This window comes from Polyodon spathula, chromosome 8, assembly GCF_017654505.1.
Source record: "Polyodon spathula isolate WHYD16114869_AA chromosome 8, ASM1765450v1, whole genome shotgun sequence".
NCBI lineage: Eukaryota > Metazoa > Chordata > Actinopteri > Acipenseriformes > Polyodontidae > Polyodon > Polyodon spathula.
Window position 1 is genome coordinate 6,583,529 of NC_054541.1, and position 16,813 is coordinate 6,600,341.

The 16,813-nt window shown below is 37.4% G+C and overlaps 1 protein-coding gene across 1 annotated transcript in view; it reads right to left on the minus strand.

Annotated features, from left to right (window-relative positions):
• The window catches only part of LOC121319256 (phosphatidylinositol 3,4,5-trisphosphate-dependent Rac exchanger 1 protein-like), a 112,389-nt gene that overhangs the window by 42,137 nt on the left and 53,439 nt on the right, over window positions 1-16,813 (minus strand). The window contains exons 9-14 of the mRNA XM_041256486.1: window positions 16,555-16,704; window positions 12,098-12,245; window positions 6,457-6,557; window positions 4,167-4,270; window positions 3,497-3,546; window positions 1,384-1,459 (exon numbers count right to left, since the gene is read on the minus strand). Of these exons, the coding sequence (XP_041112420.1) occupies window positions 1,384-1,459; window positions 3,497-3,546; window positions 4,167-4,270; window positions 6,457-6,557; window positions 12,098-12,245; window positions 16,555-16,704 (629 nt within the window). The remainder of the gene's footprint in view (window positions 1-1,383; window positions 1,460-3,496; window positions 3,547-4,166; window positions 4,271-6,456; window positions 6,558-12,097; window positions 12,246-16,554; window positions 16,705-16,813) is intronic.

Genomic DNA, 16,813 nt, shown 5'->3' on the forward strand with positions numbered 1-16,813 from the left:
AACATGATGAGAGTGGGCTGAGCAGGAAGGGCCTTCCAGTAAAGTTAACCAGCAAAAAGCATTGTCTTCTATTTTGGTGTGGTGACCTAAAAAAACAGAACACACCTAAAGTGCATTCAATCTACTGTCAGACAATATGCAGCACACATGATTTACTAAGGCTGATTCCTGGGGGAAAAAAGGAACTTTTCATGCACTATAAAATACATTTGTTTTATTATTATTATTTGAATCTTGATTAGTCATATTACACTGGATCTTTTCCTATGGCAGGCATTATACTTACATTTAGCTTGGTGTCACATTTGAGTTATTTAGTAAATACTGCTTGCTCTGCATCCCAGAGACAAGTTGCCGGGTGGGAAGCCTTCATAAGTAATTGAGTTTACATGCAAACCACTATTCAGGAGCTGATATTAAATTGCTTCTTCAATGAACATCCTTCCCTGAAGGTAGAGGGGGTATCAGGACTGCTAGTGCCAAAAATGAAAATTGTCCTGCTTAACTCAGCTTAGCAGAGACTCCAGAAACTCTCATCAAGCCCCATACATAACACCCACTACGAATGTTTTCACACTAGGCTTTACTATGGCCACGAGAGAGCTAGACTCGCTACTGTCAGTCTTCACACCAGGGGAGAGCAAGTTCATTCCCTAATGATGTCATTATAATCCAAAAATAATTCTGAACTATTGTGTGTGAAGGCAATTACAGCAGGAGAAAAAAAAAAAAAAATCTATAAATCAGTATCTGCATTGCACACTCTTTTCCATTTTGAAGGAAACATGGAGCAATTGCGAATAAACATCCTGAGAATTGAATGTAGTTATGGTAACAAAAGGTTATTGTATGTGAAAACAGTACAAATCTCAAGAGAATTTATAACCTATCAAAATGACGTCAGTCAATAATCAGCCTGATAGATGGTATCATTATGACAGCTCAAAAGAACGGCTCCAACGTGATTAAATGAATGACATCCAGCCCAAGAAAGATTCTTCTTGCTCAATAAAGGCCTTGGAGGACATCAAAGCCAACTGTCATACTCCACTCAACAAGTACTTTGTGTTTAGCAATGAATCATAATGGCTAGAATTATTAAGAAGCACAGCCATCACCATGAAATAAAAGATCAGTTAGCTCCTTAGCCATTTTTTTTAGGGAGGGTCGCTCTTTACACCACAGCAAAGACCGGGCTCCAGATTGTAATAGCTTCTAGAAGAGACCCATCCACTTCATAGACTACAAGCTTGCTTTGCTTTTAAGATTTGGCAAAATATCTACAATATCTGCACACATATGGAAAATGGCCAGTTGTCAAGCATAAAATAAACATCCCAGCTGAAAGTGTCTCGTAAAATTGGTATCTACTGACTCCCTTACCCGAGCTATCAGCCAGTCAACCAGTTTGCTAGCTGGGATCACAGATTTAAATGTCTTCAAATGGTAGTCTCTGTCCCTGCAGAAAATAAACACAAAAACAGCACATTAGAGGCATATCTTTGAAGGAAGTGAATTGCATTTACAACAGATATTTTGCTAGTTAAACAAAGGCTAAAGAGCAAGAGTTTCTAAAATAAGTCTTTGAAAAGAAAAAAGCAGGATGCCCACAAAAGCAGTAGCGGTCTGACTGCTAACAGACGCCTTTGCTGTTTATGTGCATTTGTAATTGAACTGCACTGAAGAACCAAGAGTGGAAATAACCACATTTCCTGAAATCATTGTGCTTTGTGTTTTATCTGATATTCTCTTAAGAATGTCAGCCAGATATAAATCAGGCCAAGTGGGGGGCACTGCTGAGTGCAAATAGTACAAGAGTCCAACAACCGCGGGCATTTCTCAGTTTTGTTTCAAGTATAATGGCTACTATTATCCCCGAAGCCAGGCATGAACGGTATGTCAGGCATGAAAATAAAATCAACACCATTTTTTATTCTTGAAACACTGCTGTCTATAGACTACAATCGACTTGCTAAGTATTCCTGGAAGTAAAAGCTACTGCTTATTTTTAACAAGGAAAGACACATAACAGTCACTTTTCTAAATCAATTCGGACCTGGTTATTATAATAACTGGGTTATATTAATGGTTTATGCCATGCCATTATTTTATTGTATACTTTACGATTTTCTCACCTTTTTTGACATGCAAGTCAGATAGCGACTTGGGCAGCACAGTTTTTAGCCCCAGTTTGATTTACAAATTGGAGCTTTTACCCCTGGGCAAGTTATGCTGCATTATTCCTTGGTAACAATTATAACAGACAATGCGCTAACACATCACTGACTTCAGAATGCAAATATTACAAAAACAAAGCAATCTCTGGCCTCCACTCCACACTTAACTGCATTCTCTCAGGGCAACTACATTTCCCTTGAGGAAAATGATGACTGATGATGCTCTGTCTGTGATGTGGAGGTTTAGTGTGTGGAGTTTATGTCATAGCATGCCGCTGATGAAGACACCAAGGTCAAATTAAGAAATAGACTCGACATTACTTCTTGTGCTAAATAAAAACTGAAACTAAAATGATAAAACAGGCAGCACAATAAAAGCATGTGTTTTTCAAGAATATATTCCACAGCCTTTTAGAAATTGTACACAAATCTCAGTGTGTTGGGCACTGTACTCAAGATGTACTCTTTATTCAGGCAGATATTTTCCATATAGTATAGAATGTGCACCTCTATATAGAATTGGTGCACATTACTCAAGGATGTAACTCAAGACATCTCAGGCAGGGTTATAGTCAGGTTATGGGTTATATTCAAAAGCTTATGGTGGCGAGTTTATTAATAAAAACCAACAATGCCTTGCATCAGTAGAAGGAATCTGGTTGTTCTGTGGAAAGTTCCCTTAAATTGAGCTAGTTGAGCTCATGCTATAGGAAACAAAAATCAAACATGGATTGGAACAGCTTTTTATAAGCAAAACACCCGGTGGTTTATGTCAGAGAACCATGGTGCTTATGCCACCTCCCCAGATCCCTTCACTTCCTCTAGCAAGTATGGAGGGACAGGCATGAATGCTCAGCGCTGAAAGCAACTCCAAGTAACCTGGGCTGATCTGTTTGTCATATTGGGCCGTATTCACTTCAAACAGTTTTCAAAATGAAATCTTTGTGAAACAAACTTCACCACTAGCAAATGGAATGGACAGAAAATAAACCTAGACATATTGTATTAAAACCAACCAACCCACACATTGATTAAATAATGCTGATTATTTTTTTTTTTTTCTCCAAATGCAATGAAATGTTAATGCAATACATAATGAAGTTATGAATAATGAATGAATGAAATGAACAGAGGGCCTCAATAGCTTTTTGTGTCACTGATATAACCTTGAATTGTGTTTTAACATCTAAGAAGCTTTCATGACTTCTACATTCAGGCTGGGAGACTTCAACAGCCTGGTTCAAAATTTGCAGTCAACAGACTGATGTAAGTGAACATACATGGCATCAGAACAGAAAGTACATTGAAACAAAACTTACTTTATTACAGGGGTGAACAAGCTGTGAAGTCGACAGTAGAGTCTTACACCCTGAATAAAAAAAAAAAATAAAATTAGAATATAAATAACTTAAAATTCACCTCCCTAAACACACTGTTATGCTGAACTGCAAAAAGCATAATAAAAAAATAATAACTTTAAAATGTCAGGGGCTTTCATGAGAAACAAGCTTTTTATAGAACCATTTAATTTTTAATTTTCCAGTTCAACAAACAATGCTGTAAATCCCCAAGACTGGCTTCATTAAAGCAGTCTTACAGGCTTACCTCATTGACAATGTATAATCCAGGTCTATTTAGTGGTATTCTAATAGTTAAGTAAATAATTCTAACAGAGGCATGTTCCTGGAGCCATATGTAAAGCTCATGAATTGCTGATATTCCCAAATGGACAACTATAGCAATTGGAGATTAATGTCTTTTTAGCGTATAGGAGGAAAGTTGACTTAATAATTGATAATTGCAGACTGAACTTGACTGGTCAATAGTGTTAAGATAACGTTCAGTAATATGAAGGTATGAAGATCAGTATACTTGGAGACGATTAGAGGGATTTCTGTTTATGAAAACCCAGAGTAACTCTCTGAATATAGTTGTAATGTTCTCACTCACTGTATCTATCTGTTGTCTATCTACTGCATGCATCCTTACCTTTGACATGATGTCCTCCATCTCACTTCTTGCCTTGTAGGTTCCATCATCATATCGAAAACGATATAGCACCTGCTCATTCTTAAATTGATGTTTGTCAGACACTAAAAGGACAAAAAGATATAGATTTTATAGATATGCCAAATCATGATTATGACAATGATTATCATTACATTTGGATTATTAGCCTGCTATAAACACTACACAGGTGGTTCAAGATCCTCCTACTCATTACTAAAATCTATGGGTTTTAATTCCTTTCGATTAGCTTTTTACAAAGTAATAGGCTTATTATGAGAGCTTTTGATTGTTCTTTATATCTGCTAACTGTTTTACACAGCAGGGAAGGGAGGGTTAAATATTAAAACAATTTGTCCCACACTCAGACCTTTTAAAAAAGTAGATTTTCAGCTAAATCCTACATCAGATGCTTATAGGACTTAGTAGAACAGAAAACATCTTTAATATGGCTTATTTATAATTCCTAAGTAATCCCTAAAGCCAGTACAAAACTCACGATAGCCACCAATCTAGCATTTCATTCCAAAGAGGCTTTCTGAATGGGGTTTCCAGCAGAAAGGCCTGCTATAATGCTCCTGTTGCAATATGTGAAGTCCTAAATACCATCTAAATCCTGAACCTTGTCAAGAAGACACAGCCTTGAAATGGTGACAGGTCCAAAAGTGTGCAGTGATATATACACATGATTATGTTTCCTCTGCTGCTTTGGTCAATCACTGTATATAATCATCCCTATGTAATTTACTGTACACGTTTTTTTGGAATTTACAAAATTCATAATACTTTCAGCAGGAAGTCAAATTCATTAGAGCCCTAATCTTGATTATGTGTTTGCTGGTTTGCTATTTCGGTAGCATGTAGCACTTGAGAGATACTTGTACTTTGCTGTTTGTCACGCTTTTATATTTTCATGATGGGCTCAGGCTGAATTCACAGTCCTGGAGCCAGTCTACCAAAGTTACATGTATATCATTATGTGTGGAGCAGTAGTTACTGCTGTGTGATTCCGATCATTGCCAGTATTGTGGGGTATGATATAGATTCAATAGGGAAGTTTATAGCACCGAATTTACATGTGAATTACTGATAATGATATAAAGTGCTAGCTGACATTCTTCAAATACTGAAAAAACTACTTTCATTTCCCTGTGCTGGTTTTGCTGTTGAATAAGCACAATTGATTTATTCAGCACATATATGACATCTCTGGGCAAACCAGGACTTTGCATGGCATGAAAAAAGATCTTTCAATCTACAGCTTCATATTTGACATAACTGCTTGAAAATATAGGAGAACTTATTTTATCAAATGGTTTCCTTTTATAAATACACATTCCATTTTATAGCTAACAAATGTTAGGAGTGTTCTTGTTTCTTCTTTCACCAAACAGAGTAGCCACTGTACAGTACATGTGCGTCTTGACAAACTAATGAGTTTGAGTTCACTTTTATTGAGAAGGCATATTGGTACTTTTTGAAGTGATCACTGCCATGGTTTTACTCTAAAAGGGCTGGCTCCTTAGCAATGCATGATTTGCCTGGACTTTGATTGACCGAGAAAGTTATAAAGGACTCAGCATTCTGCCGTATCGACAATTTCTAAGCTCTCTGTATCATCTGAAAGCACTCTGAAGTGTACATGATAATTTGGAAAGAGAACAAAGAGCTTCAGTTATAAAAGCGTCAAAAAAATGGTCGGTACTAGACAAAAGTGTTCCCTTCCATAATGGGTTCCTGGCTTCCCAACTATTGATATGCAGTCTGCAGCTGAAATGAAAAATATTCCTAAAACAAATGCTTTACCATCCTTAACGCTTCTCAAGACAAGAGAAAACTGTAAAATGATGCTAATTAATGACTAATTATTCTCTTACCCCACTGAAAAATAATACTGCTGGATTCAAGTTTAGTTTTCTATTTCATCCTAGCACCAGCCAATAAACTGATACAGAAAATTTAAAACCCAGAATAAGCAATTTTATTTGTCCTAATAATTAACTTGCCATTTCTTTTTCTTTCTATTGTCTATTTTTAAGCAGTACATTTAACCCACTTGAAATACAAAACTTGCAATCTAACTGCATTTCAATAGGGGTCTGCAACTCAGTATCTGACTTTCTACCAAGTTTCAGGTCATTTTACTCAAGTTATTGTGATAACGTCCTAAGCATTAACAGACAATGGCGGTACGACACAGTGTTGACGACATGGCCATTCATTGCTGTAACAGCACACGAGAACGATTGAAAAACCCTAAACCTTGACTCACCGTGATGGATGATGCCATTCTCCAGCAAGGCCTGTCCCAGATTGACGCCCTCATCTGGTTTACTGATCTCTCCCGTCTCAATCAGCCAGGACACAAACTCACTAGGAGAGGAGACAGATAAGACAGTGTGAGTGGCATGACCGAGGGGTTCCAAATTCTGTGTGCTAGGACCTGATTCCTCTCCTCCAATAAGAAATGAACAAGCTGCATGGGGCCGTTTCCCACATTTAAATAATTTATATCTAAGACAGGGTTTGCAAAGCATCCAGAAACGTGACAACAGTTAAACTGAATCTGCAGGAATGTCTTCCGTGGAATTGTTTTTACTGGCTTATCCTGTGCCATTATTTCAAAATGAATGGGAAACAAGGAACACAGATCAATTAAGCACTACAGGCTAATGGTCCTGAACCAAGCTGTTCTTTGGATATGCAGAACATTTCGGTACTACCTACATTGAGCCTTTTTTTTTTTTTTTTTTTTTTTTTTTTAAGTGGTTTCACTAGGATGCAAAAACCAAGCAATCATTATGGGGAGAATATTCAAATCCTATACTGAGAGGGCATCAACAGACTGGAAGAGATAATCAGTCAGATTTAAAATTGCTGAATATTATTCATATGTAGGCTATGCACCTTCTTTTTTCTCTCTTAGAACAGTTTTAGAGAGTACCAACCCTTCTTGTGATGTTCATACAATTCTGAAACCCAACGGTAATTGAATTCCTTTAAAAGACAAATTAGAAGCACTCTTACAAACAACGCCCCTTACTAAAAAACTTGCACATGAAAGAGGAATTGGATCAATGTCAGATTATCACACATGCATTTTTTTTTATTTCCCTATAGGCTGAAGAAATAAAAGCATGGAAAGGCTCTCTGTGCAACCACTGCACATACATCCATCTATCAACTTATAGCAGTGTGACTTAATCATATTGATCCATCAGCTGTACCTGCCCAGCGATCTGTGCAAGTGAATATTATTAGGGTTTCTAAAATACTGATTCCTATCATTAAAAAGCCAATTTGTGGGTATCAGGAATATGAGATTCTGACATTTTTTGCTTAAGTGTGTCTGAAAATGCCAAATACACAGGAAACGCATTTAAAATGTATGCCTTTATTTAGACTCTACAGTAATCACAGCAGACACTTGAAAAATACAGGCTTATTAGGTTTGCTCTGAATGTTAATGGAGGTCTTATTACGTTAAAATAAACGCTGCTACAGTTGTAGATATAACTGCACTACAGTGCCAGTAAATAATATTCTAATCATGATTTAGTCTAGTCATTTTTAATTATAAGGTTGGAATCAAACTGGAACAGGCATGCAAGGCCATTTCAGTGAACAAAAAACCTTTCCTGTACAGACAAAGAGATGATATGCATTGTTTCACAGTTTTGTGGTAATATTCAAAATAATGTTCCAGAGATACGCTACCTATTTCTACAAGTTAGACTTACAGCTGTGATATTGGTATCAAATCCCCCCTTTAACGTTCTAGAACATGCTTTAACATGCTTTAGTCAGACTATAGAATACCTTGGCAGGTATTAATATCTTGACAGAAACTCAGTAAATCACATTTGACTGCAAGAACAACCCCCAGTCCGTTATTGTAGCCTTTAAAGAGTCTTCTGCTTTTTTATTTATGCAGCATGAGTTTGGGCATTTACATTAGAAAACTCCAATTCAAATACCAAATGCTTACTCTGTTTCTTTTGTTTTATATTATTATTTTGCAATTACTGTAACTGAATGATGGCATGGAAACTACAGTATAATGCAGCAGATCTCAAATGTTTTCTATCTGGGGCCCCTTATACTGTGTGGTCTGAAGAACTAAACAACCTGGATTTGCATTGCATAAACAGGCTTTTCTTAAATCTCTTGGATGGTTTCACAGACCTTGATTAGTAATCTTGGACTACCTAATGTTACCTTAGGTAAAGTAGTCAGAGACTAGTGTTAATCAGAGTCTGTGAAACTAGCTGTAACAGTTTCCAAATTCAAAGCCTTGGGTCTATAAATGAGCAGGAAGAAGCAGATAAGTCGTCTTAAGACCTCTCCCTACCTGTTGGGCGTCAGGTTCATACAGCACTTGAAAAGTAAGTCAGAACTGTTTGAAATAGTAAATACAAGTGACAGTTTTATTCTAATCCCTACCTTTGGGATTATATTTTCAGAGGTGTGTTCACCGATTGGCATTAAACTGTTTAATCCATGAATTCAAAGTCTCTACCTTACATGTACCTGGTTTTACACAGTTGAAAAACACAGACCCTTAATTTGCCCCAATTTTTCAGGTCTGCCATTATATAGCTGGCCTAAAGCTCCACCAGTAGTTCAAAACAAATGTACCCAGTAATCAAGACCAAATGACTGCGCTGTAGGTGCACTTATTTTGGAATAACATGCAGTTTGCCAAATTAACTTTACTGTGGTTGACAAAGGCAGTAATACAGGTTTTGTGTGTATTTTTTTTTAAACCATTTTATCACACACTATGGCTATGCAACATTACTGTTGCATGCCTGCTTCCCATGGTGCAGTATTATGAAATTAAAACAATTACTGGTAATGACCGCTGGCAGGGCACTGAAAGGCTTGTGGAGCATTGTAGCCAAACCAATTATGTAAAAGTCTGGGTAATTTCAGTGTAGTTCTCTCAGGGGTAACCCAATCAGGGTTGACAATTAATTCTCTGTTTATGCAACTCATTAATAACAATGTCATTTTGTACGTAAAGCAAAATCAATGCTTTTCTGAAAACGAACAACATTTTCAAACGGATTTTCAAGAGAAGGAAATGATGTGTCTAAAATAAAAAGAACTGTACTTTATTAAATGTATGAATTGGCATCAGTATATCCAGTCTTTCATGCACAGAGAAAATCAAAAGCAAGAAGCTTTCTTCTTATCAAGTGCTGTAAGAACAATTCTCAATTTACAGTCTAGTTCGCACTCTATCTGGTCATTCATCCCCAAACTGTTCAGCTAATTCTACGACCCTGTGGAGTGCGGTTCAGTCTCTTCATCATTGTTTATTTCTGTAAACTGCTTCACTCCTGGATATCTCAATCTCTTTAATGCTCTTGATTTACAGACATGTCTAGATTGTTTCCAACATCTTTGGGAAATGTCCATCTTAGTTATTATTTGTGTCTCTGTAGCAGCTTGCAATCCCATTAAAAAAACATCCGGGATAGAGGCACGGTAAATCACTTGTAAACACAAAATGTCCTCTAAAGAATATTAATTTCCAGTAATCCTTGCAAAACATATTAGCATGTTAAATATATAACTTTTTTTTTACATACATGTCATGGTTATATGCTGCAAGGACTTACTGAAAAAAGGTAATAACATTTTTAGGCAGTATTTTTGGGTAAAACATATCTTGAAAAGACATCACACTAACTTTATTGTTTAATATATTTAACTATATTTATGTATACAGTATATGGTGCTGAATATCAGCTTTACGTATTTCACACAGAAGCAATACTTTCTGGTTTGTATCACGTCTTCATGCAATGTTTTTGGAAATTAAATGTGATTCTGTGGCCAATGGGGAATCCCTGTGAGATGGTGTGATTTAGTCTTCTCAGCACAGGGAAGTAGACTGCATTTACAAGCACCACCAGCTCACATGCAGGGATCACACGTTTGCTGAGTGAATCACAGATGAGGCAATCACGTCTGCAGCGGTATAGTCTTTGAGGGGCATTTAAAGACATTTACAAACAAAGTTGAAAAATTGAACTGTATTGGAAGAAAAAAAAAAATCAATTCTGCAAACCTGCTATTCAGTTCAGCTGATATCGACAAACCCAGGCTGGTGCCAACGTGTCACAACAATTCCCCATGCCACTAACCAGACACTAAAACGACAGCTTTTAATTGCAGCTGGCAACCTTTTCAATTTTTCCCCCATGTCAGTGCGTAATGGAAAATATATTGCTACCTCATCTTGCACGGTTTGCACTGTGCATTCATTGCAGCGAGAGAGACGGAGAGAGAGGGAGAGAAACTGATTAACTTCAACAGTCTTTCCAATTAAGCCCCATCAAGTCTGATCTGATCTGGCAAAGCACTTGGCAAGGTCCTTAGGAAAACGATTTACAGTTGGTTAATTTGACTGTGAAAGGATAATAACACAGTTTACTGTGACTGGTTCTGATGAAAAGCATTACGGTAAAACCCTCATGGAACACACATTTAACGAAATGAGAGATCACTGGATTGACTGTAATTACCTTTTAGTAGGTCTGCTTCTGTTAGCCTCCACACATAAAAAGGGTGACCACCACTTTTTGTGCATATTGCTTGACAGTGAAAGATCATCTGTATACTGCCTGGTTTCATAGACCCAGATTAGCACTAGGTCAACCTTACTTTACTAACTCAACCAAACGTGTACTTAGCACAAAATTCATCCTAAGAATTCCTCATACATATTGTTAATGTGTATATTTCCATAATTTGATTATACTCCCAACCACTAAATTGTGTGTTAAAGTAAATGTTCAGAATGTTGTTTTTTTCTGTGTTGTATGCTGCAGTAGGTATTTCTAGAAACCTAATCAGGAGTGTGATAATGATTTAGTAATCCTGTCTGCTCAACTTGACACTCTGCCATCTGTTCCAAGTGAGTGCCAGTTCTGGATGCCTTTGTGATGATAATGTGTGTACTGGGGACCAGAACAGGTCTGCCTGTGCTCTACGTGAGACCTATACCACCGCCAGATCACATTTCTCTGAAAAAAAGGATTTTATTTCAAAATAACCACACCTGAACGCATCAATTCCCTGCTGTGCCTGGGGATAATATTACTTAGCAAAGTACTCAATAAACCTGAATGTTTATGTGCAACACCTGGCTAACCAATTCCCTTTCAATTGCTCTACTCATATGCCTTCTTTCACCTGAAAAGAGCAATATTTTGGCGAAACTGTATATCTTGTTAGTGTTCAAGCAGCCTGGGGAAAATTTTAGTCTGTCCAGCTGTCTGTATGGTTGTTAAACATGGAAAACCCACAAACCACATAATTCAACATCCCAAAAAACAACATGTGGTCACTATGCTTATAGCACTTGTCACAGGACCAGTACCTAAAAGAAACTTAGCTACTTTACGTTGTTTAATCTTGATTTGAGCTGCTACTGTATGACATGTGTTAAATGCACCTGTCCCTTCCGAGTTAGTGTCCAGCAGCCAAATTAGGCTCATTACTACCTGGCAAAAAAGCATTGGTGCAGGACGTGCTGCTGCTGCCAGTTTACCTGTGCGGGATTGTTATTTCATTCAGGGCAGCTTCGAGAGCACTGAGAGCTTGATAAGGAAGTTTAGGAAAGCTAAATCTCTGTTTAGGCTCACATCTCTGGATGAGAAACTGTTTAATCTGTGTGTGACTGTTTAACAGTATAAGAGTTTTTATACTTTGAAGTGCACTTCCATTCGCTACATAGGTCTCAAATGTGCATTTTTGAAAGAAAAACACGTTACAACAAACCCATTGTTAATGGATGCGCTCAACAGGTAAGACTTATCACATTATTTTATTAGCTACAACTACATTAACGGAGAATGTCATTTGAGAGGAGAGACAAGGCTTTGTATATGCAAACTTACTTTCCAAGGAAGCACTTCTGGACAATGCTGAGTTTTCTTCGCCTGTCCTTGATCAGGTGTCTGCTTTTACTCATTATCATGTGATACAGCTTCTCGCCTTTTTCTGCAATCATGACGTAAGCATCGCGCTCCATACCCAGCTTCAAACCTGTAATTGGAGGTAGACACATGTCACACAGATGTGATATATACTTCCAAAAATGAAAGGTATACAGTCACTCATTGGACAAAATTCAATAATAAAATGCTACAATAAAAATTCCAGTGAAAAAAAAAAAAAAAAGCACTAACAGTTATTACAGTTTTAAACAAGGTGCCACAGGGAGACTTCCCAGTTCTTCCCAGTGTTGGCATTGCACAATATCCCAGAGCAATCACCGATAAACATAGACACCCTAGGTACACAGCTGGGCTCACAAATCACTTCACTACATTTTGGAATAGCATACAGGAATAGCTGATGCCCTGAGATATGATGCAAACAAACAAAACCATTATGAGCAATAACACCCATGAGCAAGAGCTATACTATCAACCATGAGCAAGTGTCCTCAAGCGAACTGAGTGGCCTCAACCAATTGGATGCTTTCCATCAACTGACAATGAAAACAGAACTGGATGGAGCACAACTAAAAAATACATGTAACATACAAGAGTTCAAATCTTGCTTCTTACAACCAAAGTCACTGTGATGTTCATGCACTGCTTACACCAAGCTTAGCATGGAGACTTTGCACTTTTGTATGATGCCAATCTAAGCAAAGCAATGACTCAAGAATCTGTTGAAATAAACATTGCCTATAACTGGAAACTTCTTAATTTTCCTACCTATTAGGCTTTTTTCCTACCTTGAACTCTTCAGTTCCAGTGAAGAGTTCAAGGTACTTAAGTGTGCACTGTAGCAGCACTGCACTAGTTACACAGCATACAGTCACTTTGTAATATGGTAAAACAATGAAGCAAACTGCAATAAACACACCTACTATAGGAATGTAACAATGTGGGCCCTCTACAGTACAGTATAAAAGCAGCTTGATTTATAACTGATCAGAAATGAGGATTGCAACAAAGGGATTTCAATTGATTTCCTCAAAGCGCCAGCTGGTTAGATCAGAGCCGGTAGAAATGGAGTAACTTCAACACATCGGAAACTTTATTTGCAGTGGAGAGACAAGCAAAATGGTCACACATGGGCATTCGCAAAATACATTTCACCTAGAAAATAATCAGAATTAATCAGAACTGTGGAACACAATACTAAACAGGAGAGCGTGGGTAAGAATGCGAGCAGCTGGAATAGAGGAACAAAGAGCAGCTTTGAAGAAAACCAGATTACTGCACTATCCTACAGCCAACTTCAGCTGTTTCAGGCACTGATTCCAGAAGCATTCAGCTTGACCAGCTGCCAGGAACACCAGTCTTTATTTGTGGAATTGCTGTATCTCACTATGGCCAGTATAGATAAAAATGGGAGAACTTGTTTAACATTTAAGCATAACCAATTCAAAAGATTCCAATTTTAGTAACTGTGCAGCTGTGTGACAGATTCGGAAAATCTCTCATTACACCAACAGGCCACTTTTGAAATATAATATTTAGGATGCCTTGAATGCATGACGCAATACCAAAATATATAAATCGCACGTAACTATAAAACACCCGATAGTAGAATATGTAGTACTGGAATACTAAATGTTATTTTAGTATTAATGCATAGATTATACATGTTAGTATTAACGTATAGATTATACATGTTATTTTACTATAAGCACCCTAATGTAACCTGTATCTGTATATTTGCTACTGTTCTTAATGTTTTTACTCCATCTGGTATCGTAGAATACAGTGTTTCTGCACTGATGAATGGCTGCGGAAAAATCAAAGATTATCTTCATCTTCTTGAATAATTTATGAGCTGTGCGCGGCACAAAGATAACACAGTTACATTGCAAGTCATTTAATATACCACTATAACCAAGTGAATAGAAATCTAGTCCCCTAAACTGAAGCCTTGGGACCACTGGGGGTGCATACACAAATATTTTTCCTAAACAACCCTGACACCAGACAAAGCAATGTTTCCAAGGCCAGGGGATCAATTCATGCAATAATGTTACTGTCAGGTGTTTGGGGTTACGTTATTTCATACCTGGAAGTCAGCGCTTTTGTACATTCCTAATGCCCGCACTAACAGTATGTGCCATTACACGTTAAAAGTGGGATATTGGAAAGAACAAAAATACACATTTCAGTGGATTCAGTGGGTGGTGGTTCTCAGTAACAGCCTAATATCAGTATATAAGGGAAATACAATAGACAATACAAAAAGGTATAATACAAAATAAATAAATAAACAAACAGCCTCCATCAAGAGCTTTAACATAAGTCCAGGCTCAATACACTAAAGTAGTATACTCCTCTGTATTGACCCTTGCACTCTATTACTGCCAGCCTGCTCCACATGCAGAAAGGGCTACACGCTTCTAACATCTAATATTTCCACGTTCATGCAGGTGTGAATGATAACACTCCAAGCATTATTAGATCGAATCACTCAGTACACTATTGAAGAATATAAAACACTTGTCTACACCAGAAAGATTACCTTTTTTAAGAATGTAGATTTTTTTTTTTTTTTTTTTTATCTCAGCATGATAATAAGTGTACTTATCTGACCTCGAAACATACAACCAGGCAATGGATAAGAGCCACTAATTCTTTAATGAACTGCAATAAAAGAGACTGGACCTACTTTATATCAATATGTTGCAATCTGTTCAAAGCCAGTGAAGCAAAATGAAAGCATGCTTTCGAAAGATTTGTTTAGCCATATAAGTACATCATTCTTGATTTCATATGGAGGGTGCTTAATGATCTAAGAGTAAGAAATAGCTGAGGCTCTTAACAAGTGCAGTATATGGGCAATGTATTGTGTTCTAGAGCTCTTCTATATATATTCTGATATCACAGTCAGACTACAGTGTGCTTCAGCTCAGATAAGGATGAGCTTCTTGTAATCCATGTATCCAGAGTTACCTTCGTGCTGCTGACATGAACATTAGAATGAAATGAAAAAGTTGAAAACATAGAATGACTTACTTTAATAGCTTTGTTTGATAAGCATCATTACAACTTTAAACACATGCTACTGCCAAGTACTTAAAAGTATGCAAAAGCGTCTGGTAATAATCTTTAATCTACTCGTAATGCATACCTTGTGTCATTTCAGCTTTACTGCAGCTTTTGTCACCATGAGTTATTTTGGTGACAGAAACAAACCAAATGTAAAGATATTCACCTGAGGAATAACAGAAATACATTTTTGGATTCCCGGTCAACCCTCATAAAACACAGGGTATGGTGAGAGTGGCTCCTCTTTTAAGAATAGTAAACAATTTTAGACTAGTATGTTTGGCTCAACAATCTGTCTGGCTGTCTGCCATTACTTCTTCACTCCTGACCAAGGTCAACAATTTGCTTTCAACTCGTTTCAGTTGTTTAAGATCAAGTGTCTTTTCTGTTTGCTGGTTTCTTTTTAAGCCACATATTGACTATTGTGGTTTCATAGCACAGATGAATGTCCTGTCATGAACAGTGTAAAGCCCCTTATTTCTGTATTTGGTGTAGAGGCTCTTCATGAGTTATTAGAAGCATGAAATATATTCAGCAGTCCAGAGCAGTTTCATGGACATCAAACTGTATTTCATTCATGAAAACCGACTTTGAAACCCATAAATTGGAGGTTTGTGAATTGGGCTCATCATGCCTTGTTTTTCTTTTTTAAAAAGTAATGGATGGAAAAAAAAAAAATACAGAAACATATACTGAAAGTTGCATGGCTAATGTATAACACAGGGTCTTACTACTCAATTACTAAGCTGTTCACCACCAATAAATTAAATAATAATAAACTTTCTTTCAATATTACCTAATGTTTTTGAATAATTTATGTAGAGTAGGTTAAATGAAATTCCATTTTGTTCACTTTCCATTTGACACACGCATTATACGCGATATTGATTAACGTAAGTTTCTATTGCTGACATAAAACATTTATTTCAACCAAGATTTGCTATTCTGTTCCTGTAAAAACCAAGCCACTTGTGTCCAGTGTCAAGTAGTAAAGAAGGGGTGCAAAATTGATGTTACCAATGCCCTGCGTCCCTTGAGCACACACCATGCTTACATTCTTATTCCTGTCAACCGCTAACTTATGAAGCACTTAAAGTGAGCATTAAAATAAAACTGCAAACAGCATGCCGGGTCTGTACTACATAAGCCTGTGTTGCACGGACCATCTGCTCCTCTGGGAGGGGAGCAGGTCAGTCCTTGCCCTGACAGAGAGACTGGGTGACTTTCTCTGCCACACTTCACAGAAGGCTATCCTGTCAAACTGCTGTTCATCAAACTGCAGTCAGGAGGAAGAGAAAACACAAATAGATCTTCCCGTTACTCACTCTCTCTCTGCTCCCTCTCCTTTAGAATGGCGTCCAGCCACTTCTGCTTGTCCTCAGGGTTTTTGGCCATGCAGACAAACCATTTGTTTTTTGCTGTGTTGTGGATCTTCCAGCCATTTGTCACTGTGTAGCCATTGCTATGGTAATCCGCTGCAAAACAGAAAATCAGGAAGAGGGAATGAAAATTCCAGACGGGTGATGTGTTGTGTATCAGCGTTTGCCAAAAGATTCAACTGCTGGAACACACATAAATTGTGTG